We start from the raw sequence: 27,051 nt of genomic DNA on the forward strand, positions 1-27,051 counted from the left end.
CTTCTTCTTCTTCTTTATTTTTTACTGTATGCCTTTAGCGTATAGTAATTTCTGCCAGGGGTTCATGGTAAGGTTGCTAAAACTATTCATCATATTAAGAGCGACAAAAAGCCTCTTTTTTAAGTAGCACATTGATTCAGTGGTGGAGCTGTTCACTTAGATTTAGAGCGCAGGTTTGGAGAAGAATAAGCTTTAGGATTTATGGGTAGGTGAGTCTCCACTCACAGTTTTCTGCCTCTTTTACAGCTACTTTGGCGAGCTAACTTATTCTTGTCATAGATGTCTGTGATCACTTACAGTCACTCCATCCACCGCTTGCAACTAGGAATGGTTTTGTCATCAATAAGCATGTTGGCAGGAACCTCGGGACCTAGAATAGAGGTGGAGCCAGCTGAATTTATATGTAGCTGAGCTACTCCTAGATACCAGAACCTTAAAAGGAAATGTGGATTAAGTAACTGTGCTGTGTCATTTCCACAAAAGCAGCCATCTGTCTTCTTTTGGCATTTCTCTCCATGCTGACAGAGGTCGTGAGTTTATGTTGTGTAAGCATGAAGTTAACGGTGATTCTGTCGAACTTAGTGCAATGACATGAATATGACAGGAAAAGCATACAGCCTATAGTAGCTGGAAATAACAAGAGCACATGCAACATTAAGCTTTTTTATTGTTTTTTTATTGTCCACAGAAAGCCCTTCGTGCCTTTTCACCAATAGTATGATATATCTCATATAAGAACCCTAAAAGAAAGGCCAAAAGATGAATGATAAAATTATACAGTATCATTTACCTGCTGGGAGCATAATTATTCAAATGTGTGTGATAGGAACAGTCTCCCTGCCATTGGTCTTTCACCCCAACCCTCGGTTGAAGCTGCACTTTAAACAGCTGTAGGAGGGTGAAAGAAGGAATACTGGCAGGTGGGAGTGTGGGCACCAAAGCAGAGGGAGCGAACTGTGTGAGCTGCAAATCCATCAACAATATTTCACTGAGGCTGGCAGCACTAATAGACGCATCTAATTAAAATTTTATTAAGTGTATGATTTGTGGCTCAGCTCAGGGACAAAGACAAGGGGTACTGTGATAGTCATACCAGGCAGTTAAACGTGGTTTGCAGTTCTGAGAGAAAGTGTAAAGTGGCAAAAGACGCTATGTTTTCTGTATTGCTGGTGCTGCAATGAAGGAGTCACTGCAAATAATGACTTGAACAATTTAGGGCCAGATTTATCCAACTGTAAAAATGCACCAGTTAGAGGTGAAATTTCTGCAACTGAACTAAAAAATGCAAATTTTATGGACACAGCATGCAGCAAGCTCATTTCAGTGACGGCCAACACAATTGACCAAGAGCAGCCCAAATTAACGGGTCAAAACCTGATGAAATAACACAGAGTCAGCCACGCATATCTCTCCAGACACATGATGGTAATTCAGATCATGTGAGTCAATGTTCTAATATGAAGGCAAAGTCTATTGATGGAGACTGTGTGACCATGTAAGAAGCTGTTCTCTAGATAAATCAGAGAGCTTAGATGGAGTGCTGGATTCATAGAGAGTAAAACAGATTTATTACAAACTATTCTACTGTAGAAACCTGAGATCTGTGTGTAAGAGCTTATCTTTAGGATGCATAGAAGAATAGAAAATACTTTATACTGTCATTTACTGATCCTGACCAAGTAGGTTGAAGTTACTGCATCTGTGCCACATGCATGTTGTTGCGTTTTGACAGACATTTCAAATGTTTAAAGAGATGCAGGTATTTCTGTGCCCTCTGCAGATTTCCTTATGGACACTTTTTTTGTGAAGAAGAGTGTCTGAATTGTCTTGATGATGCTCCTTATTAAGTTCACCACTCTTTGCTCTGTTTCATCAAAATACAGTCGTGGATCAGGGCTCAGCTGAAAACATTTACAGCGACACGACAAATCCAAAACCTCGACACTTCACTCGCAGCATGGTGCTAGTACATTGAATCATAGGCAGTGAATAAAAGATGGACATAGCCACTGTGATTCAGATTCAAATATCTTTATTGTCATTTAGTCAACACATCATTGGTGAATGAAATTACGTGCACAGAGAAAAACAAGAAAATCACCCAGCGGTTCAAGAACATTTGAAGCCTCGACCTTTGAAACCAGAGATGAGCAGTAGGTGGGTCTGACAGGGACACTGAGGATAATGCATATGTAGTAGCAGCTCATCAGTCAGAAGGTAGGCCTCTCCTAAAGTATATCCTCCTTTATGTCTCTGATGTCAACCATAATTTATGATTTATGATCATCACATTATATTATTGTATTAAGTAGATCCCGACTAGAGTTGCCACTATAGCTCACCATTTACCGTGTGGCATTCCCAACCACTTGCTCCCTGCTTTCCTGTCTAATCTCTACACTGTGCTTTACAGTCAGACTAGATTCTAACAATCAGATGAGTCACCACCAGCTGGATAACAATCCAGCACTTCCAGATTGGTTTCGAACTCAGATGCGACATCCGTCTTTTAAATACAGTCTATGTGATGGATATAGTAAAATTGCCTGGAGTCTTTCATGTATGAAGAAAATATCTCTCTCCCTGTGTGTGTGTGTGTGTGTGTGTGTGTGTGTGTGTGTGTGTGTGTGTGTGTGTGTGTGTGTGTGTGTACTCCCACATGGATAACATTGCCATTCTGGGCTTTTTCTGCCTCATAGACTCACAGCTGCTTTCTCCCATTTGAGGAGATTTGCCAGGTCTAATACATAATACAATCCATTTTGATGTTAATTCACAGTCCAGAAAGCCACACAAATAAGAAGGCAGATGACATCACAGGTGCATACATAATCACACAGCTATATCTCACATGAACGCAATCAGATTCACTTGTTCATGTAAAATTATTTGCAGAAATACAACCGTGCCATCATCTGTATGACAAGGGTGATGATAATATGGTAATACTCATATTTGCATTACAAAGAGTATAATATGGGGACATATATGTTTTATGATTAGAAAACTTTATAAAGCAGTCCCCTTGTCCACATCATTGCCTAATGTATTGCCATTAGCGGCGTATAATGAAACTGACCAGCATGGAGCGAGGTTATCCTCCATCAAACCACCTTGAGGCTGTCACAGTCCCAGAAACCCTTCTAAGTCAAGGGGACTGTGAACAGCTCGCATCAGGGGGGTCATGGATGGATGTATATTGACTCCAGAGGATGACTGGAAGGCAGAGAAAGACAGACGGGCTTTGATATGGACTCTGAACCGGTCCCTTGTCATCTACTAGATGGAGGCCAGAGAGAAATACAGGAGGGGGGTAAAACAGAAGGAGAAGGGAAGGGGAAAGAAGGCCTGGGGAGTTTTTTTAAGTGAATATAGTTGTATCATGATGAAAGAAAGGAGGAAAAAAAGAAGGGAAATAAAGGGCAATGAAACCACCAGATTTTTCTTTTCTTTCTTTTTTTTTAACACATTCGAAGTTATGAGATATTGCTAAATGTTTATACCCGACTTGCATTTTTTCAAGCCTGAAAAAAAATATATAAAAATTAGCAAATCATATTGTTATATTTAGGCACTTTGTTGCTAGTAGCATGTCCCCAAAAAATTTCCCAGTTCTTTAACTGAATCTACAAAAACAGCAAAAATAATGCAGTTTCACAGGCATAAAATGGTGTTTTTGTGCCAACATGGTGATTCTCAAATGGCTGTTAGTATGGTGTGCAGTGTCTCCTTAAACTGAGGAAACATTTATGAACACTGACCCCTGTAATTCTTAAGCTGCATTTATGGTTACCTCATTGGCTGTTGGACACACCAGCAGTGACAACATCACAAATCTGCAGCCACTCAGTGTGGCAGCAGTGTGGAGGTCAGCACAGAGAGCTTCTGTACAGGAAATGATGGAAGGACCTCTGGTAAACCGCTTCACTACTATCGCTGTTTTCACTCTTTATATTTGCATGTTTCAATAATTCAGTAGTTGCAATTATTTTTCCATCTAGATATATAGAAATAAATGTTGGCTCAAGACTTTGAGCCAACAGATAATTTGCAGTCGTGTAAGGAACACCTTCGACTTTATGTTTAAACAAACCATTTTCACTTCGTCAGTAGTGTGTGTGTGTGTGTGTGTGTGTGTGTGTGTGTGTGTGTGTGAGAGAGAGAGATGGAGAGATCTATCACTGGTGTTCTGACATCTGTTTTGGGTGAGAGAGCTAAATGGGCCTTAGATGCGATCTGTGACCAACTGTCTGTCCCAAAGCACAGACAGCTTGACTCTGTGACCAGTAAGTCAGCTCCACTGAAAATATGTCATCTAGACTAGCCTGTGCATGTGTGTTTGTGTATCTTTGAGCGTGCTCTTTGTATTCTTTTATATACCCTTAGGACTCAAATCTGTCCATGTCACAATGGGTTAATGAGTGCCTTCGTTCCTATCTAGGGAAACGAGAGCGAGAAACTAAACAATTAACAAAAAATGCAAAGCTAACAATAGCGTGCCCCTATTTGACTTTACATAATATGAAATAAAGATGTTAATGGTAACAACAATAAATGTATATAAAGCAAAGAAAAGGCTTAAAATTAGAGAGTATTCCTTAAATGCTTCCTTTTCTCTTGCCCCCTCTCTCATTTTCTCTCCCGTGCACTCATTTTCAGTGCGAGCAGTGGTGGTGGGAGAAAATGTGAGATCCAGATGTTAAACCCTCAGTGCAGATGTTCTCACTTGGATGCCAAGAAATGCTGATCCGCATTGCCGTGCACGTGCACACACAGTGGCATCAAAGCGAACCTAAAGATTTAACATAGACCCATATTTTTATGAAGAAAATCAGATATACACTCGTGCAGACAGGAGTGTTTGTGAAATTAAACCCAAACAGAAAACAAATAAATAAATAAATAAAATGAAAAGCGCATGTCAGATCAATGTAAAACTCCAAAGCAGACCAGCATAGAAAGAAAGAGGCCTAAAGGCACAGCGCTCCCTGTACATCAATGATTTTGGTACAATAACTCCCTGCTCTGTTTTATTCACTTAACAGTCACTAAGCTCTCAGTACTTACCAGAATGAAACACACATGCGTGCGCACAAACAAGCCTTAATGGTTTTCAAAATAGCTCCAAATATTAATGTTTCCTCTGTTCACTACTTACATGCCTTGTAGCCCATTATTGTAAAAACAAGCTGCATTTGAAGGACCTTGACTATTCTTGTCCAAGGACTTGATGCTAATGAAATGAGAGGAGAATGCCAGCATTGACCTGCTTGCATTAAGACCATTAGAGAGAAATAAAATATGGGAACAACCTGGCAGAGGAATCCAATTTCCAATTAAAAAAGAAATTATAGTATTAGTGCTTCAGAGATTACAAAATACTATGTTTGGGGGTTTTTTACATTTAACTTTTTTCTTCATCAAAATTATTCAGGAAATGTTACAGACTTTTTTACAATTGATGGTGTTGTTTTTTCTGTCTACGTTCATGTAAACCAAACAAAAAAAGAGGACATCTTTCTCTCCCTCTCTCTGTGTTTCTTTCCCTCTAATGTGTATAGCACATCCATTTATATGTGGATTCAGAAAACAACATATTGACATCATGTTCGTGTGTGTGTGCGGCATGAACACTGTTTGCTCATTATTTGTCCTTGTGTCCTCCTGGCCAATCGGTATTGATCGGACCATATTAAGTATGGAGAAGGCTGCTTATGGCGGCAGCCTGACTGAGTGTCAAGGGAGGCACATGGATGGAGGGGGGAGGACTGGTGTGGGGATGCATGTGAATATTGGTGAAAATGTTAGAGGGTCAGCTTAGCGTGGGAAGATGCCGAGTGGAAGAAATTAAACTGTACATGTGTTAGAAGGTTTGGACATTGGACTTTCTGTGTGTGTCTGTTACAGACATTCATCAGACCGTGTACCCTCCTGTGCAAAGAAACACACCTGAAGGAGCTCCAACGCAAGATTTAAGAAAACCCACTTTACTAGCTAATATAATGCAATACATCCAGATACCTAAAGAACAGAATAGGTCGATTGCCGATGATTAACAGAAAGAACAAATATCATAATTTTTCATATTCTAACACTTTTAGTGAGGCAGGGTGGAGGTCAAACATTGCGTTATGTGGTAGAGGGTGTGGTGGTGGCAGGAACCAAACAAGCAGTGGCTGAATTACATATGACTCGTAAACTCATAAATCAAGCAAACTGTGCTTTATATTACTCTAAACATTAGTTTACCTCAAAACTATCCAGTTTCACAGGCAACAAAAATAAATGACTTCTGGGGATCTTAGGAAGAATACATGTGTTGATATTTCATATAGTAAAATAAATGCATGTCTAAAAGAAACTTAACTAGAAACAAAATGAACAAGAAGGAATGCTTCAGAGCAAAAATATAACTATGCCTAAATAACTGATGTGCAATAAAATATGTGCTTTTTTATTTCAAAAAGGACAACCTCGGCGTAGAAATTCGACTTATTTTCTCTCAGGATATGTTAAAACACTAATAGTGAAATACAGTATCCACAAATGTAAACTGAAAACATATTTTGTTTCAACACTGCTGTAATTATGGACGTTAATGACTTGCAGAAACTAATATTTTATTCTTGTGATTGAGTATTTGCAGCACTGTTTTGGGTAATGAGCAGCTAATGCTAAAACTATAGTCAAGTGTCTTCACTATATTTTTATCATGGTGGGGTTTTTTTAATGTTTTTAGTCAGCAACACTATTTCCAAGACAAATTTCCCCTTAGGTTAAAGGTTACTTTAGATTAATGCATTTAAGATTTATTTTATTCATTTAAAACAAATTTATATATAAGACATTTTTCTGTTATTTTTCTGGTACCACAGCTACCAGAATATTGCAATTATTAACATTCAACTTTTGTTCTTTAAACTTTCATTGAACTTATAATAATTTTTATTCTTACCGTTGTTTTGTTTTGTCTTTGTTTCTGAAGTACTAGCAGTCAGGCTATAGTTGGTGCACAAAAACACCATCCATGATAAATTTCTCTCAGGTTAAGTTGCTCCTTTTAGCATTTGGCTAAATGCTAAAAGCAAATAAGTGCGGATTGCTGTATAGTGTGAGAGGGAGGTCTGATGCATGGTTGAAGGTGAAAATTAGTCTTGAAGCACTGTTGTCAACATTGCTATTTGTACACTTGAACATGGGCTTGTCTTTGAAGAAAATGAGTCTCAGTATAAAGCAATTTATTTTTCTTGCTGCGGAGAATCTCTTTTAACTTGAAAACCTAAGCGCAAGATCTCTTTTGAATTGTTTATGTCTAAGAAAAAGCTGAATCTATTTATTGCATCTATTGAATCCATTTATCTCTCTCATTGTGGTTGGATTGCTACAGATAACAGCCCAGTATTCGTTCTGTTGGTTCAGGATTTGGAGTGCTGCCTGTTGGCTTGCATCAGTGCCCTCCTGTTTGTTTTCTCCACAAGAGTAGATGAGTCAACTGATTGGCAGTCAGACTACACGCTAGACGATAGTGCTAAACCTTGGCTGGGGTTGGCTGTTCAATTATTCACAGAAAGAGCAAAAGAAAGAAAGATAGACAGAAAGAAAGGAGGAGTGTGGTTCATGTGCGTGAGTAAAAGGAAATAAACGAATGACAGAGCCAGGAAAATAGAATAAAAGAAGATGAACAGGTGAAAAAGAACAATTCAAATGCTTAAAATCAGCTAATATTACCAATCGAAAATGTCCACTTCTTTTTATCACCCACCTTCAGTGGTGCAAGCTCTGCCTAATGCCTTAATCATGCTGCTAGCCACTGTCACCCACCACACTGTAGAGACACATACAATAAAGCAGCGCTAGCTCTGCCAACACTACACACAAATGCACCAACACACACTCCAAGCACTCCAGCATATGGGTCAGATCTAATCGCAATAATTTCATTTCCCCCCTCATCAGCTCCAAGCCAGATAGACTAAGTCCCATTTGTAACCACTGCAGCGCTACTGGAAGGAAATATGACAGATAAGAGGACTCTTGTAATAAGCCGGCTGCGTGGATCTGATAAATGAAGAGAGCTTTTGCCAGTTAGCTGGAGAAATATATTGTAGAATGGTGAAAACCCGAGTGTGGTAGCTTGAGGATTCATAAAAATAAATGAAGAAACAAATTAACTTTGTTGATTAGCGGCAAGACGGAGGAAGCCGCTTGGAAACAGCTCAGCGCCACTTGGGATATCTGATATCACGGAGAAAGCAAAAACATAGATGTTTAAGATACAGTAAATCCTCGTAGGCATCTTTTCAACAACAGTCGCTCCTCGTTAACACATGCACAAATACACACTTTCTGTCAAAAAAAAAAATCAACCTTTTCAGCTGTTCCTAGTTAAAACAGATGTGCAAGGCTAATTCTGATGAGAAATTTTAATATTTGTTTCGAGCTCGGGCCTCCATCACGCACATATGGTTTTCAGGGGTAGAGGTGGAGTCGCTCAAGCGGAATTTGAAACATAAATAGAACAAAGGATTGTGGGAGGTGGTTAATTTCAGCTGTTTCCATGGCAGGTAAGCTCCGTCGGCAAGGCTCTGATGTTTATTTGTGTGCTAATGTTTCTCTTCACAGCATGTAAAATTATGTTTGACATGCTTTGCACAGTTCAAAAATATGCATGAAAAAGGGGGGTTTAAAAAAGAATCGGCACTAAAGGAAAGTCGCACTTTGAGAAAATTGCAGTATCACACAAAGATTTTAATGGCTGGATTGTTTAAACGGGAGGAATTAGGGTGAAATGTGGAGCAGATTGAATGTTATTTGTGCAATACTGTTCAACATCTGATCCGTTTCTGTCGTGACTGAGAATTTCAAACCTTTTCTGAGGCATATTCCAGTGAAATTAGGTCAAAAGCAAAGTGAAGGAGGTTATCCACGAGCCGGAGAAATGCTTCAGTGCATCTAAGAAAATCACCCATGCGAGACCCAGCACATAAACAGCCACCTTGTCAATCACCTTGTCAATCAGTCGGACACTAGGTCATCAACTCGGTAGGCCAGTTCTGCATTCACCCCGCGACCCAGTCATCCATCTTTGTATTGTTCTCTCATCTTCCCTTCCAACCTTCCTTTATCCTCTCACCACAACTAAGCTCCACAGACCTGTAATGATCCACTGTCTCCTTCACTTACTAATGCTTGGTCGAGTCAAGCCAAGACCTCTTCCCTCCACCTCCTACTTATTTCAAGATTTGTTGTTTATCAAGGATTTTTTGTTGTTGTTTTTATCTTTGCTTTTGTGAAATTAGTTTGTCTTCTGAAATTTCAATAAGTTTTAGCTTTATTTGAGTTTGCGATTCTTAAGATTTTCTTTCATTAACTACTGATGTCTGTCAAACTTGCCGATTCAACGGTGCATTGTCTTACACGTTAAGGTGCAAAATTCTCACTACTACAAATGAATAAAACCCTACCAAGCATCACCCGAACAGCAGATGTGTTCCAGGTTTTATACAATAAAGTACACATTTTTACTATTTAAGGCGCCTTCCCCTCGCTGCATATTGATTCATCATCAAAAAGGAAAAAGGAGAAATTGTTTCTGTCTCTTTTCAGCTCTTTTGAAGAAAAAAAAATTAGTGTGCTTGTGAGGCCACTGAATTGGTATAATTACATGGGTTTAAATGCAAATTTACAATGTGCTTATTAATTCTATTCTGCTCATTTCAAATGACTGACTGCACTTAATTAAATCAGATTGATTAGACCTTTTCTAGACTTTCCTTTTACAACCACATAATTATGACAAATAGAGCCACTTGACACCAAATCTACAGCAGAGGAGTGAGCTTTCTTTTCTCTGCCATTCAGCGTCTTTCAAGTCCTGCGTGGGGATCTATGGGCGGGTCACAAGACGGTTGAAATGGGCCCGCCACGTAATCCTGAGGGAATAGTGTTTATTTATACAGCGATTTAAGGCCACTGACCTGTTGTTCACATTTTACCAAACCATTCATGAAAACATTACATCAGCCATTACCTCTTCCCACACACCACATTTCAAACACCCCCATTTCAGCCTCAGTTCTCTGGACAGACTTTTCCACTTTATTAGTTCCTCATCAGCACACCCACATGACCTGAAGAAACGGGAGACCACACTAGTCAAAATATATTAGTTATATGATGCTTAATCTTCCTATGAGCTCCTAAATTGAAACCAGGCTGTCAAAATAATACAGACGATGGCAGAAATACGTATTTCCTTTAATTTGATACACTTTCCCAGTCTGTGCAGCTACAGTGGCTCCTTTGGCTCTGTCCTTAATGACACAGCCTGTCTGGACTGGTTGCATTTTGTTCCACTCGCGCTTCCTGAAGTCTAATGAGCACACAAGATTAGTTGTTTTTCACAGTGTCACAAATCTAGGTGTGAGGCAGCAATAAGAAAATGGCCAAACTTGCAGTCGCTCTGTAAATATCGTTCTTTGTCTAAGAACATGCAAGAACTGGAAGAAAGGCGATTATGTGCATGAACTTTCTAGTATTCTTTTGTCAATGCGTTTACTCAGCTTGAATATTAATAATTCCAAAAAAACAGTGCTAATGGTGCGTTGAGCAAAAGGGGAAATAGGATTAATAATTAAGAGTGGGGGGAAAAAAACAATATGCAAAAAACATATTCAAAGAAATGTAATATTTAAAAAGCAGCACCCCAGGACCTGGCGAGTTAATGGCTGAAAGAGCTCCTGCTCCTCAAGTGTTTTTCTGAGCTTTGATTGCAATTTGGAGAAAGAATTATCTCATCGGGGTGCGTGGGTGGAGGGAGGTCGGATCTGACTGTGAAGTGCTTGTCATTACCAAGATCTCTCCCCTTCTATTTTCGCTTGTTCCCTTTGTCTAACTCTTTCCCGTTCTCCCCTTTGTCTCGGTCGTCGAGGTTGCTCTGCAACTGTGGCTTGGCAGAGTCAAAATATTAGCGAGTTTTACAGCACAAGACACAGAATATTTATATAGCACTGTATGATCCATGCAAAGAAGACATATTTAGATAAATGTGCAAATTTACTAAACATATTTGGAAAAACAAAACTTCAAAACTCAGACTGTAAACCTGACGGTCTATAGCTGTTGGATTCAGATTTATAATCAGTGCATCGACACATCTGCGAGTCCATTTGCAGATGCACGCTGAAGCTGCTTCTCTCATCACTCATGCACCCCATCAAGACAGGTTCATTTTCCACATTCCTTCTCCCTCCCTCTTCTCCATTGATTTGACAATCACTGTGTAATCTCGAGCTTAAATGACTCTTTTTAAAAATGCCGTGGGCACTAGGGTCATGATATTTCCCCTTAATTACTGTGCCACATTATCACCGTAAAGCACTTTCCACCTCTCTTGCACTTCTAATTACATTGCTCCGATTGCCATGACACATCCTTTCATTTGCCGATGCACTTTGCGAGCTTATGTGTGCGTGAGCGAGAAAGAAGTAGTGAAAGAGCAAGGGCAAAAGAGGGAGAGACAAGCAGCAGCGTGTCTTCATTGAAGAAATATTTTAAATCCTTTTTTCGCACTCACAATTCTGTTTGGAAGCCTTGACATTTAAAACAGATTAATACAATTTATCTGAACCATCGGAGATGAATACACAGAAAAAAGTTTCAAGCAAAACAAGTCAAAGAATAAGACCGAGAGCAAATACATACTGAGAACACAGCGGCGGTACGCCTGTGTGGTTGAATTTGTGCAAATATCAGTTGTGTATTATTGTCAGAAGCAGCAATTAATCTTTTTTCCGAGACATTTCCAACTGTCAAATGAGTCTTTTTACTTAAATATAGTTTCCTGGTATTTGTGCTTCATCCGTCTGTAGAGGGGAGACGGAAAGGATAAATTACTAAAGATTTGATATTAACTCGTTGTAATGGAATCGCCTATATACATTCATAAAATAAACTGCATAATATATATATACATACAAAAAAGCATGAGAGCATCAGTATTCATTAAGCAGCTGAATGCAGCCATGCTTTCTGTGAAGTAATGCATAAAATTTTGCATTAGATGTAAAAAAAACGAACAAAAGGTACACATAGTCAGTGTCTTGTTACCTTCTGATGGATACAGAGAGTTAATGAATTGAAAGAGAAGTTATGCACACAGCAGCTGGGGCCAGTAGGTATACTGTAACAGTCACTTATACTAAATGGATGGACTGTACTTATATAATGTTCCACTTAAAGCACTTTCTTAATATAAGCCTCATATAACACTTCACACCAGTTCTTTGTTCTTATGCCTAAACACTGGGGAGAAACGCAGGGCTCAGTTTTTTGCCCAAGAATTCAAAGATGCAAATGCAGGAGACTGGGATTCAACCACTGACCTTCCAATGGAGTTTTTCCGATGGAAAAACTGAAAATAGCAATAATGATAATGCATTGACTATATTTGATATAGTGTGAAATTTTTTTTTAAAAACAACTATTTTCATAATAATTTAATGTTTATATCTAAAATGTGTCTATAAGGCTGCTGGAGATAAATATCTAAATGCATTTATTTCCCAGATAAACAGTAGTAGATGTTAATTTCTAGTTTGATCTTAATGTTCCATTTTCTTATTCTTGCAGTGTCTAGAAAAGACACATGATACACAGTATTTGTTTTATTGTAACAATAATATAATCATGCTACAGTGGGATTTAGGTGATTGCTATTTAGCTTAGCATTGAAGGGTTTTGTTAAGAGCATCTCTGCAAACTAACATGTAGTGTACCAAAGGACAATGAGCGATGAGAAATTTATCTGTTACTCATATTTTTTAAGAGCAGAAACAAAGCATGAACATGAAACATCAATTCAGAGTACATATTTAGCACAGCCAGTGGTTGAAATGTCCCAGCCTTCAGCTGAGCTCCTAAGTGTAGTTTCCAATGCCAAATTTACAAAGCCAAAGGCGTGCACCCTCCAAAAAATGATCACTTTTTAACTCCTGTGGTCACAAATAGAGAATCTGCTTCAGCTTTTGGTTCACACACAACTGCAAAGCTGTTATACCTTACACAATAACCACATTGTAATGATCAAAAGCATTTGATTGTAATCAGAGATTCCTGGCCAGCTAATTCAGACCTGTTAAATGTCACCATAAAAAGTTACGACACAATGTGTGCAAGATAACACAGTGTAACTACACTGATTCAATATTTGGCTGGGTTTTCCCATTTTAAACACCCCAACTCCTACCAAAGACCCATTTTACTTGTCACTGTGTTCACAAACCATTATGAGGTCTTTTCCACTGGTTTCAGAGTGGGATGGGGGAGGGGCACGGGGGATGCAGTTTCACCAGGTGGGCTCTCTGCTAAATAGCCGCTGCTCACTTAAGCACTTATTACTTAAATCTAGCTACACAGACAGTGTTACATCTATGGCCATTTTTGAGAGCAGGGCTCCGTGGTGTAAATTAGCCTTTTTACATTTAGTGTTTCATTTCCACTTTAAAACTGATTTTATTTTATTTCGTCCAGAGCTGGTTACAATATGATCAACTCACTTTCAATGTCATACACTTTTACTGGGATCAATTCTGATCTTTTAGACACCTATGATTAAGAGGTTAACGCATAGATTTAAATAAGTCTTTTACATTATTTTATATCATTTGACATCATATTTTGAATAATTCAAGGAAAAACTCACTGGTGGTTGAACTGATGATGATACAAAGTGTCTAATCTTTGTGCATAATCTGTAAGCAAAGGATGACTCTAAGCACTTTTGTTTTTGCTTTCATTTATTTGAAATTTGTGTTTTCTCGAGTCTATTTTCTGTAAGATGAGTTCTGAAGGACCTTCTTGATGGCGCAGTGGGTGTTGGTCAGAAACACTTCATTTCCCTTCTTGCTGAGGTGAACTCCATCCGGTACAAACATGGTGTCGTCGTAATATCTCAGGGAGGGATGTTCAATGATGAAACCTCCAAAGGAATGAACTGCCTTTCTCATGACTGAGTTTACAGTTTTCCTTGATGTACTTTGGATTTCCATACCTCACACTTGGCGTTCGTTGATGCAGGAATATATGATTGTCATGGAGGGGAACTTTGCATGCAGTTCAATCAGTTCTTTTTTCATTGCAAAGGAAAGTTCCAGGGCGGATATGAGTCCCAAGTCGTTGCCGCCGGCACGAATGACCAAAATATCAGGTGGACTCTGTGACAAATATTTTGCAGAAATCTGTTTTCTTTTTGTTTATTTTAATGAAATACACAACTTTTAAAACATTGACTTTAATGTGCCCATTAAAGGCAGTGAAGTGGTGATATTGTTGGACAACCCTTTCCTGTGTGAACACTATTTGAACCCTGGTGTGTTTGCATTGGTGGTCTCCATTTCTCTTACTCTCTTTCAAGTCAAACCTATTATACCCTGAGTCCTGCAATGTGATACATAACTCTTCAACACTTTTGCCAGTGTGTTTGAAGTGCCATTACACAGTAAACTGATGTTGGTTTATGTTGTAGAGGGCAGAGACAAACGAGACACGCATGATCATTTATCAAATAAAAACAAATTGTGGCACTTTGGATTTTAATGAACTGTATATTTTATATATTGTGGCACCTACACAGATATACACAGATGAGAAATAAATTAATGTAAAAACCAAAGTAAAGCACTTTAGTGTTGAGCCGTTTACACGGTGCCTGAAGAGTTTCACTGAGCCTTCACAATGATTTTAAAGTGGAGTGATGGATCACCATTTCTCCTAAAGAAAGAAAGGTGGAAAAGAGTGTTGTTTCCTTCGGTGTTGATTTAACAGAAATATGATAATATAAATAATAGAAAGTAACATAAATACTCTGACAATTTTACAGTAGCTGGAAGTGTGGGTGATGTTCAGGCGGAGAAGTGCAGTGGATGTTTTTGTGGAGAGGTTTGTATGTGAATAAGATCAGAGAGGTGGTGATCGACTTCAGAAGAACAAGGGGAACTGCAGGGTGCATGGCTATCCTGGGACAGGATGTTGTCTTGGTGGAAGAGTACAAGTTGTGACCTGATGGACCAACACAGAGGATGTATGCATAAAGTGAAGAAAGTTGAGATCTTTCAGCACATGCACCAAAATGATGGAGTTTTCTGTTGCTCAGCTACAGCGAGTCTAGCGTGCATTGCTGTGGTCTGCTGGAGGAAGCAGCCTCAGAGCTGGTGATACTCTGACAGACTGAATAAAGGAAGGCTGGCTCTGTAAACAGCTGCAAACTTGAAGCTGTAATGGAGAGGAGGTCACCGACAACACTGTTAGCCATCATGGATAATCCTGACCACCCTGTGCACCACTTACAGGACAGACACCGGAGGACCTTCTCTAACAGACTGGTACAGATACAGGAAACCTTTCATACTGTTAAATCTTTATAACACAATCCATCTGTTTGACAGATCTGGCAGAGATTTTATTGTCATTTATAATTCAGTCTGGCTTTGTATATTTAGAAATATTTCATTTGTTTAGTCTTGACTTATTGGCTAACTTAATAGCTTAACCTGCCTTCACTTAACTTGTCTTTCATTGCATTGCCAACATTCATTTCAACGACTAAATAAAAAATGCAGAATCTGGATATATCTCCACTATCTCTCCTGTGAAAGTCACAACATATGTGACTATTCCCATGTTGTGGTTTGGTGGATGTCAAATAAATATATATTTAAAATATAACATGACTAATATAAAACTGGATGTATTCTGCTACTGACTGTTTCATTTCTACACTGTGCAGAAGAGTGTAGAAATTACCTGTAACATTTACCTGTAACATAAGTGCATGCCATGTTGAATTAAAAATCATCGCTCTGTTATTGTTAATGTGCTTCAGGTTAAGTAATTGACCCAAATATGGAGACAGTCCCCTGAACGTTGGCCAATCATACTTGATCTGAAGATAAACAGATTAAAGCTCATTATTTTTGCACAAGGCTATTTCTTAACAACCATTAAGCAGCTTAATTAATGAGAAATAGAGTTCCTAACATGCTCTAATATTTCAAAATTCCAAGATCCTCTACTCTTACTTTAAATCAAAAAAGTGTTATACAACAGATTCCTTTAATTCCTTGGTCAGAGTGTCGTGTATCATCACTGGCGGTCTCATCCATACTGTATATCTGTATATACTGCATATACTTTTTATAGTAACCAGTTATCCATCAATTATAATAATTTATTCCAGCATGTTAGCACTCTGCATAATTGCATCATTGCACATATGAATATGCTATACATGTTGTTATTGTCATGTTACTATTGTCTGTACTGTCTGTTTGTCTATTCTGTTTACAGTGAGAGGAAAGAAAAAACTCGCTGCCCAATTCCTTGTATGTGAACACATCCTTGGCCAATAACGCTGATTCTCATTTTGATTCTGAATATGTATTTATTAAGTATAATCTCATGCCATGGGTGCTGATTGTATGCACGATCCCTTCTTCATATGATACAATCCTCCACTCACCGGTTTTCAATGTAAAGTGTGCATTTTGGCAGAAAGGAATCAAGATGTCTGTGTTTGGGACTGCGTGTGCTTCTGCATCTGTGTCAGTGAATCTGAATTGGTTGTGTGTCGCTTTCAGCCTCTGATGACCTTTGCGTGTTGCTGCTGTGAGCAGAGTGACCCGGCTGTACTCATTAAAACCAATGGAACGGATCATTCCCCGCTAATTGTTTTCCACTGACAAATGGCTCCTCTGACTCCCGAAGACTGCTGCAGGGACCCTGCCTGCCTAAAGCATACTCACTTCACTAATGAGAAATGCCTGTCTGCAAGTATTTGTGTGTAAGTGTGCGTGTGTGCGACGGAGAGAGAGAGAGAGAGAGAGTGAGAGGCAATGTAAACGTATGTCTGTAAATGCACAAAAGTGTGCATTTGTGTATACGATATTCGTCGTGCCTGTCTCCCTCGCTGTGCACTGCCATGTGTAAAGTCGGAAACACTGCTACATTAGGCTCAACATAAGCCATTAAGGCATTTTTCTCTTGTCAGTCACCCTAACACCGAGATATTATTAACAAGTAAAGTCTTGTATCTAACTGCTTAAAAAGTCAAGATTTACAGTCAGACATGTTTCATGCAAGGTGTGGATGGCAATCATTTTAGTACAGCAAAGGTAATTTTTCCCTTATTTACACCGTAGGTAAAATATTTTCACCATGGCAGCTTTAACAAAACCAGCCAGTCTTTCTGGTATTTTTAATTTGTTTCAGTAAATATACAAAGCAACACATTCACCTAAACTAAAGGTAAACTCAAGGACAAAGGGTAACTGGCACTTAGAATACAGGAATTTGTTTTTATTTCTAATCTTAATGGCAGGACCAAAATTAGTGCAAAATACTATTTCGAAAGAAAAAATTATTTCCTGACAAGGTTTGCTTAGCTACAGCGCTGTGCCACAAAATGACAGTGTTAAGGTTTAAAAAAAGGGCGCGGGCGGGGGGGGGTCCATAAGGCCACACCTGGTGCTGCTATTACAGCACACACACACACCTTTATTTCTCTCTGTTGTCCCTTTCTCTGCTTCCACCTGTTCCATGGTCCACTGGATGACTGTGAATCCTATTAGGGGACACCCTTCAGCACCCCAGCCCCTCCCCAGCTTCACTACCTGGCACTAATCCATCAGAGGGGCAGTCAGGCTGTGCGCCACCCCTCCACCACCCATCCCTGATTCCCGCCAGTGCCCAGTGCTGCAGCAGAAGCCCCAGCTGGGGGACCGCCAAAGCTTGGTCGTTATCAGATGACGGATAGCTTCATATCAGGTGGGTAAAGTGCGCAAGCATTGGAGAGGGCCATCTGGCTGATGATTTGGGGGAAGTTGGGAAGTCGAGTCTGCAAGTGAGGTATAGCAAGGCAGGTGATGATGATAGATGGGGCTGAGAGCATAACCGCCAATCACGATGTTCTTTGGTAGCTATACATGTGTAGATGAAACAGTTTTACTACTAAGACCATGCAGGCATGCACAATAGCACTGTAGTACTATTTATATTGTGTACAAATTTCTGCTTTCTTCTCTCCTTTCACTGCACTGACTGCTGCTGTCATGCAGTGTCAACATTTAAGAAGTTTGATGAATGTAAGCACAGCAGAAGTGTTATTTAGTAAGACAGTACAAGAATAGGAAGCGTGATGAGGACACTGACACATCAGCTGCTGATGAAGGCGTTATTGCTTCAGCTTTAGCATCAGTCTTGGATAGTGATGCTTTTCGTAGTGCACCGTACTACGACTGTTATTTTGTTAATTTTCTATGATGATTAAAAATACATTAAGAAGTCCCTGAGCAGTTCTGAATGATGAAATTAATTACAAGGGAACCAAAGATATTTATTCACAAATATCTTAGTTGGCTCTGTTCTGACTGCAAGCAAGTCAGAGATATTTCTCAAAATGCATCTTTGCGGTTGTCCACACTGGTATCTGCAAAATGGATTTGCGTCTCCAGATGCAACCAGTTTGTGTCTGTGTGGGTTGTTGTATTAATGATATAGACATCAGTGAAAACAGCTATAGTAGTGAAGCGGTTTTCCAGAGGTCCTTCCATCGTTTCCTGTACAGAAGCTGTTGTTCTCTGTGCTGACCTCCACACTGCTGCCACACTGAGTGGCTGCAGATTTGTGATGTTGTCACTGCTGGTGTTTCCAACAGCCAATGAGGTAACCATAAATGCAGCTTAAGAATTACAGGGGTCAGTGTTCATAAATGCATGTATTGCATTTTTAGAAATCAGTGACTTTTATGTAACTGAAAACTACTAATACGTTGTTATCTTTTGTATAATTTAGGTCTGCATGTCCGTGAACTATTAATGCATAGTTTTTTGAGTTATGGTGCCCATAAAATTTTAAGGATAGGTATCTAGGTTTTTTTGACTATACAAAAAAACTTTTCATATGAGATGTGTTGTAAAGTTGTCATTGAGCACATTTGCAGTTGTTAAAACATGGTCCTGTCCTGGCAAATTAATCCACTCCATCATCCCAAGAGTAAAATCCAGTCTAAACTTTCAGAGGTTTTGCTCGCTTAAAAAAAAGCAGACATTCTGTCAGACCCACTGATGAGGAAAGCAACAGAACATTTCTCGCATCTTGTCTCTAGTCTTAGCTGTCAAGTCTTCTTTTTTCTTTCCACAACCAGAGGGAACACAGAAGTGACAAGAAAAGGAGGAGATAGATGCAAAGACAGAGAACGTGTGGTGGCAAACAAGCAGGGAGATGTAATCTTTTCACATGCTCAGATCAAGTGCACTTGGAAAACAAAGGATTGTTGGCCTAGGCAGAAGTATGTATCTACCATTTTGGGGATTGATGCACACAAAGACAATACAATGATGCTAGCAGGATAACTAAAGAGAATCTAAAGTCCAATAGGCACTCACCAATTAAGACTTAAAAACTGAGCATACACATACACAAAATTTCAACCAATTATCACTTCGGAACAAAGCAGACTTCAGCCTACTCAGTGTGATCTGTGTCAACCATGAAACAAATTCCAGAAGGGGGAAAAATATCAACTGACACGGGAGCAGGAGAGGCACTCTTCATGCTTCCTTCTTGTGCAGTCTATTGTGTCTATGTGCACTGTTTGAAGGTAGACTCCAAGGGATTAAGGGCTAGGAGGCTAATAAGCTGGTGGCAAGCAGCTTGGAGGCATCTGGAGTTCTGGTTAGAGGGTAGTTGGCTCAGAACATGGATGAGGCTTGTAGACTTGATGACAGTCTGCTGATGTGATGACTCAGCAGTTAGACCAGGCAGAAGACTAGTCAACCGCAATAAAGTGCTTTTTAAGAATCTCTCATTTCCAGCCTTTACCACAGCTGACTAGTGTCCTGCCTGCCCTAACTCCTGAGTCATCGCATCAGATTGTGACCAAGTCTGCAAGGCTCACATAGATTCTCAGACAAGCCTTAAAGGATGTTTCCCTGCAAGGTACTGTGGGAGCAGTTTCTTTGTACTCCATCCTAGAGGCCCCTTTACAATCACCATAAATAAACCCAAGGGCACATGACACCTCAAAAAAGTCTTTAAATAATGATTCTGCTCAATCCACAACTGGCCACAATATACTGATACACTGTCACACACTGTGTGAGATGTCCCTGCTTTTTTATCTTTTCGCTACTATCCATTTCTTCCTTAGAGATAAAGATTGTCCTTTAATATACCATAACACAATGAAGTGTCAGTATCTGCTGTGTGATTTGAAAGTTACTGCCTTGAATGTCTGCATGCTGTCAGGATATTTAAACAGTCTCCCACAGAAGTTAGAGGCACTCATTTACAGTCTCATGAAAGAAAGTGGGGTTGTCAGTTTTCGCCTACTTAATTCTTCTCCTTGCTATGAGCCAGAAGGCGGGTAGAATTCCATAATACCCAAGTGAGTGTGTAAGATGCCTCTCTAGACAGCGTACCTGCATAAGATGCTGCACTGCAGCTGATATCCCATTATGCAGCTCTCTCTTTATTCCTCCCTCTCACAATGCACTTCCATCTCTATCAAAGGAGAGATCGGAATTTTGTTTGTTGCTTAAATTTAATTTAGCGTTTTCCAGTTACATTTTCAAAAGCAAAATAATGTGCATGCCGTGTCATATCTAAGTATTTGATTGTTTTACTAAAGAAAAAATAACTGTGTGTGTGTGTTGATAAAAATGTGAGCAGCATCTAAATGATGGAATGAAGGAGTCATGCAATATGTCAGTAATATTTCAGGTTAAGCCAAATATCCCAAAATATTTTAGATATTAAATTTGAGGCAGTTAACAAAACGCCTGACTCGTTTAATGTGCACATTCCAACCAATTAAACTCACGAGGGCATTCAACAAAAGCCATGTTCTTTTTGTTCCCTTGACAAGTTTGCACTCCCTGCCTCCATCAATGCCACAAATTCATCAAATATTCACACGATGCTGAATCACTTGAGGACAACTCTAAAAGTTACTGTTACCTTGGACATGACTCTACAACAGAATTTACTTGCTCGCGAACCCATTATTTCTCTTGTAAAAGAATTGTTCACGACAATCCAATCTGCAGAGGAATTTTGCTATTTATAAAAGAACACAAATTAAATCTCTCCTAGTCTCCCCGTCTGATCGATGTTGTGTGAGTGATTACAGTACAAGTATTGTGCAAAACTGGACTGGAGTCCGTTTGCATGTGTTGTTACCAACACAAGAAACCATAGTGATCATTTCACTTATGTTGGATTACATTTGATGAACACATATATTTGTAGGTTTAAAGTTAAGGACTGTAGTTTATGTTATATAAACCATGGCTATAGTACGCTTTTAAATACACACAGGGCGTGCTGCTTCCTCCATTAGCATCAACTCTTGTCACTGTTGCCAGGGGTCCCCAATCCCAGTCCGCGAGGGCCGGTGTCCCTGCAGGTTTTAGATCTCACCCTGGGTCAACATACCTGAATGACTTGATTAGTTCATTACCAGGCCTCTGGAGAACTTCAAGACATGTTGAGAAAGTAATTTATCCATTTAAATCAGCTGTGATGGATCAAGGACACATCTAAAACCTGCAGGGACACCGGCCCTCGTGGACTGGGATTGGGGACCCCTGCTCTATACTCTAATTCACTCTCCCCGGACACCTCCTCCAGCTTTTCTAGTGGGACACTGAGGTTTTTCCAACCTAATATTATCTCTCCTGAGCTTCCTGGGTAACCCCAGGCATTCCTTCATCCTTCTACTCCAAGCGCTTCCCAGATGACGCTATAAGAGACAGCCCAGATATTCTTCAGAGAAAGCTCATTCCTCATTTGTCCATCTGTACTGACAGTACATGGCCATAGCTAAGGTCTCTCTTGACCACAACAGACTAGTACAGGTGCTACACCAATCCATTTGTCAGTCTACTGCCCTGTAGTTCTCCCTCCATCAGCCCTGAAATACTTCAACTCCCTCTCAACCTGGAGCAGCAACTCATTCTCAACCTGCAGCGGGTACACCATCCTTTCTCAATTGAATTATCATCCTAAAATGGCTCAGATTCCTATAAAAAATGTAATAGATAGATAGATAGATAGATAGATAGATAGATAGATAGATAGATAGATAGATAGAAACAAGCTTATAGAGGCGAAACATGACGCAACAGAATCAAATAAAACATCCAGAGAGTGCTCTGGAATAGCAGCCCAGACATGCATGTGAAGATGCCCTTGATGGGGAGATTGTTGAATTTTAAAGGGCCCCTTTGCCCGAACCTTTGGTTACCACAACCTGATTGGATGTTTTGTGTTTTATGCGTATTATTGATATATATATATCTGTGCGTGTGTGTATGTGCGGTTCTGCGTTTATTAAGCAAAGCCGTGTTCTCAGGAGAATTCTTGCTTTTCACATAATTTAAGCACATCCTTAACAAGCAATCCCATTATATAACCTTATGGTATAAAAGGCTCTCACCCTCGACCTGTTTATGTTAATGATCCAAATAAGTCTAAATAAGTCAGCTACTTTCTGTTAATTGGTTGTCTTCCTTTTATCCTCTTGCTTTTGTCAGCAGCTATGTTAATGATGTTGACGGTGGCCTGCTTGGCTTCAGGCGTTGTTGATCAAATGCCAGTTAATAAATGGGATTTGAATAGCACTTGTTTACTGTCAACTCTCAGCTTATATCTGCTTCATTCTTCTTTGTCCCCATCTATATGTGTGTGAGTGTGTTTGTTTGTAAGAGTTTGTGGGTGTGTGTGTGACTGTGTTACAGGTGGCCGCCTAGTAGGTGGGAAAATGCAGGAAGTCTGCTTGTCTGTGTCCACATGTATCAGACGCAGCATGTTTTTCCCTTTCAAAGGCGAGGTATCCTGTGTGTGTATGTGTGTGCGTGCATGTGTGTTTATGTATGTCGCCGATCACGCTGGGCGGCTGACTTCCAGGAACCCCTGCAGCAAAAACAGGCACTGTGTGTTTCCTGCTCTCGCACACCATTATCACAGGACACACACACACACGCATACACGGATCATTGCCCTATTCTCTTTTCCCTTGCAGGTTTCCTCAACGCCTATCCTTGTGCCTCCGGCTGTCAAGATGTTTCACTGTGATTGTCATGAGAGAACTTGCTCTCTGGGAGCAAACTAGAGAACACAAATAGGCGAGGAGTGACAGCATCCTCACAGCTCTGCCGCTTTTTCTGACCACATTAGGTTGCTCACTTCGAGTGGGCACCTTTCTTCTGCACCTATTCTGACCTTCGGTGCATCCTATTCAGCTATGCGCTCACAACAGAACCTCCTTCCGTCATTTCATCGTGACTCACGTCTCATTTTCTTTTCCTGTCTCATTATCATTCAATATCACTTCCTTACCTTTCCATTCCTCGCCTTCAGCATATCTATTCGCACATCCTATCACTCGTCTTGGCCCATTGCCTTTGTCAGAAGCTTGCAAAAGGACCTAGACGGGAAAATGTAAGTACAGTACAAGTGCTAGTGACACTATCTATCGATATTGCCTTTGAGAACACAACCCACTCCTGAGACAGTGCAGATGACAAGTGAGAGATGAGAGTAAGAAGAGAGAAAAAAGCGAGAAAGAGAAAAACTCACAAAAATACTATTGCAAACGATTGCCATTAATGGCATCATTTTTCCCACATGGTGATTGCATTGAGGAATCCACGAGCTTCACATTAACAATTCGCTAAATGCTTTACATTCAGCACACAACTGACAAATGTAGTAAGTTATGATGATGCTCCAAAATCCAGATGTTTGCCATTAAAAACACACAGACTGAGATTTTGTTATTCAAGTGTAACTTTTGGCCCATGATTTAAACCCAAATCAGCATGTGACACAACACAGCATTACACTGCACGTCATAGCACACCGTCTTCCAATTAAGTGATGCATAGAAGAGGACTACAAGTGTACAAAAACTGCAGAATAAAATAAAATACAATGGAAATGATTACAACAGAATGCTTTATGAGATGTTGTGAACAGGCAATGGTGCATGACTTGTTCAACCGTGCAGTTCAAGTCGCCCGGTTGTTATCACCGAGTTGTAAACGTAGCTTCTGCTCTGTACTTTCGCTGGCTCTGCGGGCGAGATGATTTCCAGATGGTCCCGGGAAAGTGTTTGCCTTAGGTTACTGCAGGCCAGCCAGCTTGTGCCTTTTTCAGCTGAGAGAAAGATAGAGGTGCAGCGTGTGTGTGTGAGAGAGAGAGAAAAATAGAGTGTACATAGAGTGGAGACATGGCTCACACAGCCCTACTTTTTTTTTTTGGCTTCAGACATCCACACAATAGTAAACCAGGTCCTCGAGCACCCAGCTGGCTGGATTCGGTCCATGACACTCAACTGTGTGTGCAAGTGGTTCAGTGGTCAAAGGGCTCCCCAGACTAAAAAACAAAAAACTAGATCATTTATTTAGAAGATAAGAAGAATTAATGCATGTTTCCATCCCCTACTGTTAATTGAATTTTGATTCCTTGCTGTGTGCCCTTTCAGCAGAAGAGGGCTCAGTGATGACTCAGTTAAAGGAGCACCTGCCAAACCTCCAACAAGCAAATACAATGCAGAGACCCTGATGGAAATATGGTATTTACTTTGTGCATAAATTCATGAGAGCCCTCCTCATTGGTCGAAACATACCTAGAGTTTTAATGTGGAAGTTTCTGTCACTGTTTAAGTAAAAAATCCTTTTCCCTGTCAACTCTATTTATTAGCATTACAGAACATTTTCCACGTCAGTATAACAAGATTTTGGTTTTGGTTTTTGAGATTCTGACATTTTCACTTGGGCTACATGCAAATTGAAAATACAAATTCAAAGTATTTTCAGCATGGTATCCTAACAAAAACTCGCAATTTTAAGCACTTGGATGACGCCTCAGGGATATATTTTTAAAAGAGCAGCCTACACTGGACCGACTTACCCTTTAACTGAACTATGAAAGAAGCTAATCGTGACTGCAATGGCTAATGATGCTGCTGAATATACATGTACGGGCATGTGAATTACGACAGACTTTGAAAATCACCTAAATATCCACTAATTTTTCAGTAATGACTAAAGGACTTTAGAAAAGGGTTTTGGGGGCTTCCTCGCTTCAAGTGAAAATCCTTTACTGCCACAGACACGAAAGAAAACACTTCTGACCTGAAACTGCTTTTTCCAACCTGTTTAGGGGACACAGATGCTGGCTGCTGCCCAGTCGCCTCCTCCTCCTCCTCCTCCTGCTCCCCTCCTCAGCAGCGCTTCAGTCCCGCCCATCGCCACCTGGCTCTGCTGCGCACCGCCGACTGGAGGCAGAGTGTCGCTACTCCTCTTCCCCACGCCAACGGAGAAGCAGAACACAAGGAGCCCGAGTCCGAGGGTGTGTGGATGATTGTTTTCTCACATATAAAAACTGATTTTTTTTCCGGAAGCGAAACAGACGCTTAAGGGATTTCGGAGGAAAGTAAGAAGACGGGTTTAAAAAAAGAAGAAGAAGAAGAACTCAGACAGGGTGCCCCTGCGCAGTACAGCATCCTCCCTCTGCATCTGTTTCTCATCTCTCCTCCTTTGCCTCTGCGCTTTTTACAAGATTCCCGATTCTCCCACACTGCATATCCCCAGTGACTGATCACTTATTGCAAGCCGAGAGGTGCTCTTTTTCTTTCTTTTGTCGGAGTTTGAACCACATTTCTGAGCTGCTGGGAGTATACCACCAGAGCCCCTGAGAGCTGGCTGGACTGTAGTTTTCGTCTTCCCGATACAGGCGGATCATCGAGGGGACCTTGCGCGGAGTCAAAAGGACTGGAAATTATTTAGCCCTCTCACATCGACGTGCCGCATGGTGGGAATTTCTGCCTCTTTTCAGTGTAAGTGTTCTCTCTATTAATAATAATGTTTATATTTCCCAATTCACGCCTTATTGGAGTGTTTTGTGACTTCGTATGCACACGTGTGCGCCCGAATTACGAATGATATCACAAAATACCCAACACACCTAACTGAGAATTTGTTTTATTTCCACTTTGATATATATTTATATATTAATGTAAATTAAGCAGACTGCGCTGCAGTCCAAACCCCTCTAAAATTAAAAATAATAATACGATAAATACATAATCGCCAGGGACTGCATTTTTTTTTTGTTAGAGAAATATTTTTGTTGTTGTCCGAGATTATGTGCAGATCTGTTTCACATAGAAACAGTCCGTTTGTTTTGTGCATAATCGTGTCGTTTGGTTCATTCTAATGGGAGAAAAAGACAGAGCAGTCAGCTCTGATGTGTCTCATAATACATTTATCGCTCAAAAAATTAGAGAAAGTGAAAATACTCCGGCTATTGCCTGCTAATTAATCTAGTAATGTAATTAATGAAGACAGTTGGCTTTCTAGTTTGTTTAACCAGCGTGCTGCTGACTTAATAAAAATCAGCTCCCAGTTCACGAGCTTGTGCCCAAGATGCGCAGCTCTTCTGGGGCAACAGGCAACTTAAGTTTACGGACCAAGTCATCACCTTCGTTTCAGGTGGAGCAACCTTCACATTAAGGGGTGATCTTCGAAAGATATTACACAACGTCTTGGGAGTTTAAAAAATAAAAAGTCACAATTTTTATTATTCTCACTGCAGAAACGGAGAGAAATATTACAAATAATTCCTGCAAGTAGTCAGTTTTAGGATTACTACTGACTACTTTATGTTTTTTTGTTTTGTTTTGTTTTTGCGTGGGGATTTTGAACTCAATCTGAGCCTCTCACTTCTGTTCTGTGTAGAGCTGCTTCTTCTAATCTTTGCCTGGGAGTCCTGGAAAGCATTTCTAGAGACTTTGCATTTCAGAGTTTGAATTTGGGGTTAAAAAAAGAAAAGAAAAAAAGGAAACATCATCCGGAGCGCTGACACAACTGTCAAACGCATCTTTCTCAAACCCATGTGAAGTTTCCTTCTCCACCCGCTGCGACTTTGTCATCATCACATAACCGAAAATCTCCAAAAACGGAAAACGGATTCCTTTTTTTCCCCCCTTTC

The 27,051-nt window shown here is 40.1% G+C and overlaps 1 protein-coding gene and 1 long non-coding RNA gene across 6 annotated transcripts in view; one reads left to right on the forward strand and one right to left on the reverse strand.

The window, feature by feature from the left end:
- Positions 1-23,993: 23,993 nt before the first annotated feature.
- LOC109196667 (uncharacterized) lies at positions 23,994-25,292 on the reverse strand. Of its 2 annotated transcripts, XR_002058074.2 has the most exons (3): positions 25,194-25,292; positions 24,306-24,432; positions 23,994-24,213 (listed from the first exon to the last, which is right to left on the reverse strand). It is a non-coding gene; the product is annotated as an uncharacterized LOC109196667 (long non-coding RNA). The 2 variants fall into 2 exon arrangements; XR_002058073.2 differs by having other exon boundaries at positions 23,994-24,432.
- A 72-nt stretch (positions 25,293-25,364) lies between these two features.
- Positions 25,365-27,051, forward strand: part of runx1t1 (RUNX1 partner transcriptional co-repressor 1) — a 56,949-nt gene continuing 55,262 nt past the window's right edge. For 2 of the 4 annotated variants that reach the window (XM_005478549.4, XM_005478550.4), the window contains exon 1: positions 25,365-25,897. In XM_005478549.4, coding sequence (XP_005478606.1) covers positions 25,870-25,897 — 28 coding nt within the window. In that variant the 5' untranslated portion in view covers positions 25,365-25,869. The remainder of the gene's footprint in view (positions 25,898-27,051) is intronic. The other 2 variants (XM_005478551.4, XM_005478552.4) reach the window with 2 other exon arrangements.

Source organism: Oreochromis niloticus, linkage group LG22 (assembly GCF_001858045.2).
Source record: "Oreochromis niloticus isolate F11D_XX linkage group LG22, O_niloticus_UMD_NMBU, whole genome shotgun sequence".
Classification (NCBI taxonomy): Eukaryota; Metazoa; Chordata; class Actinopteri; order Cichliformes; family Cichlidae; genus Oreochromis; species Oreochromis niloticus.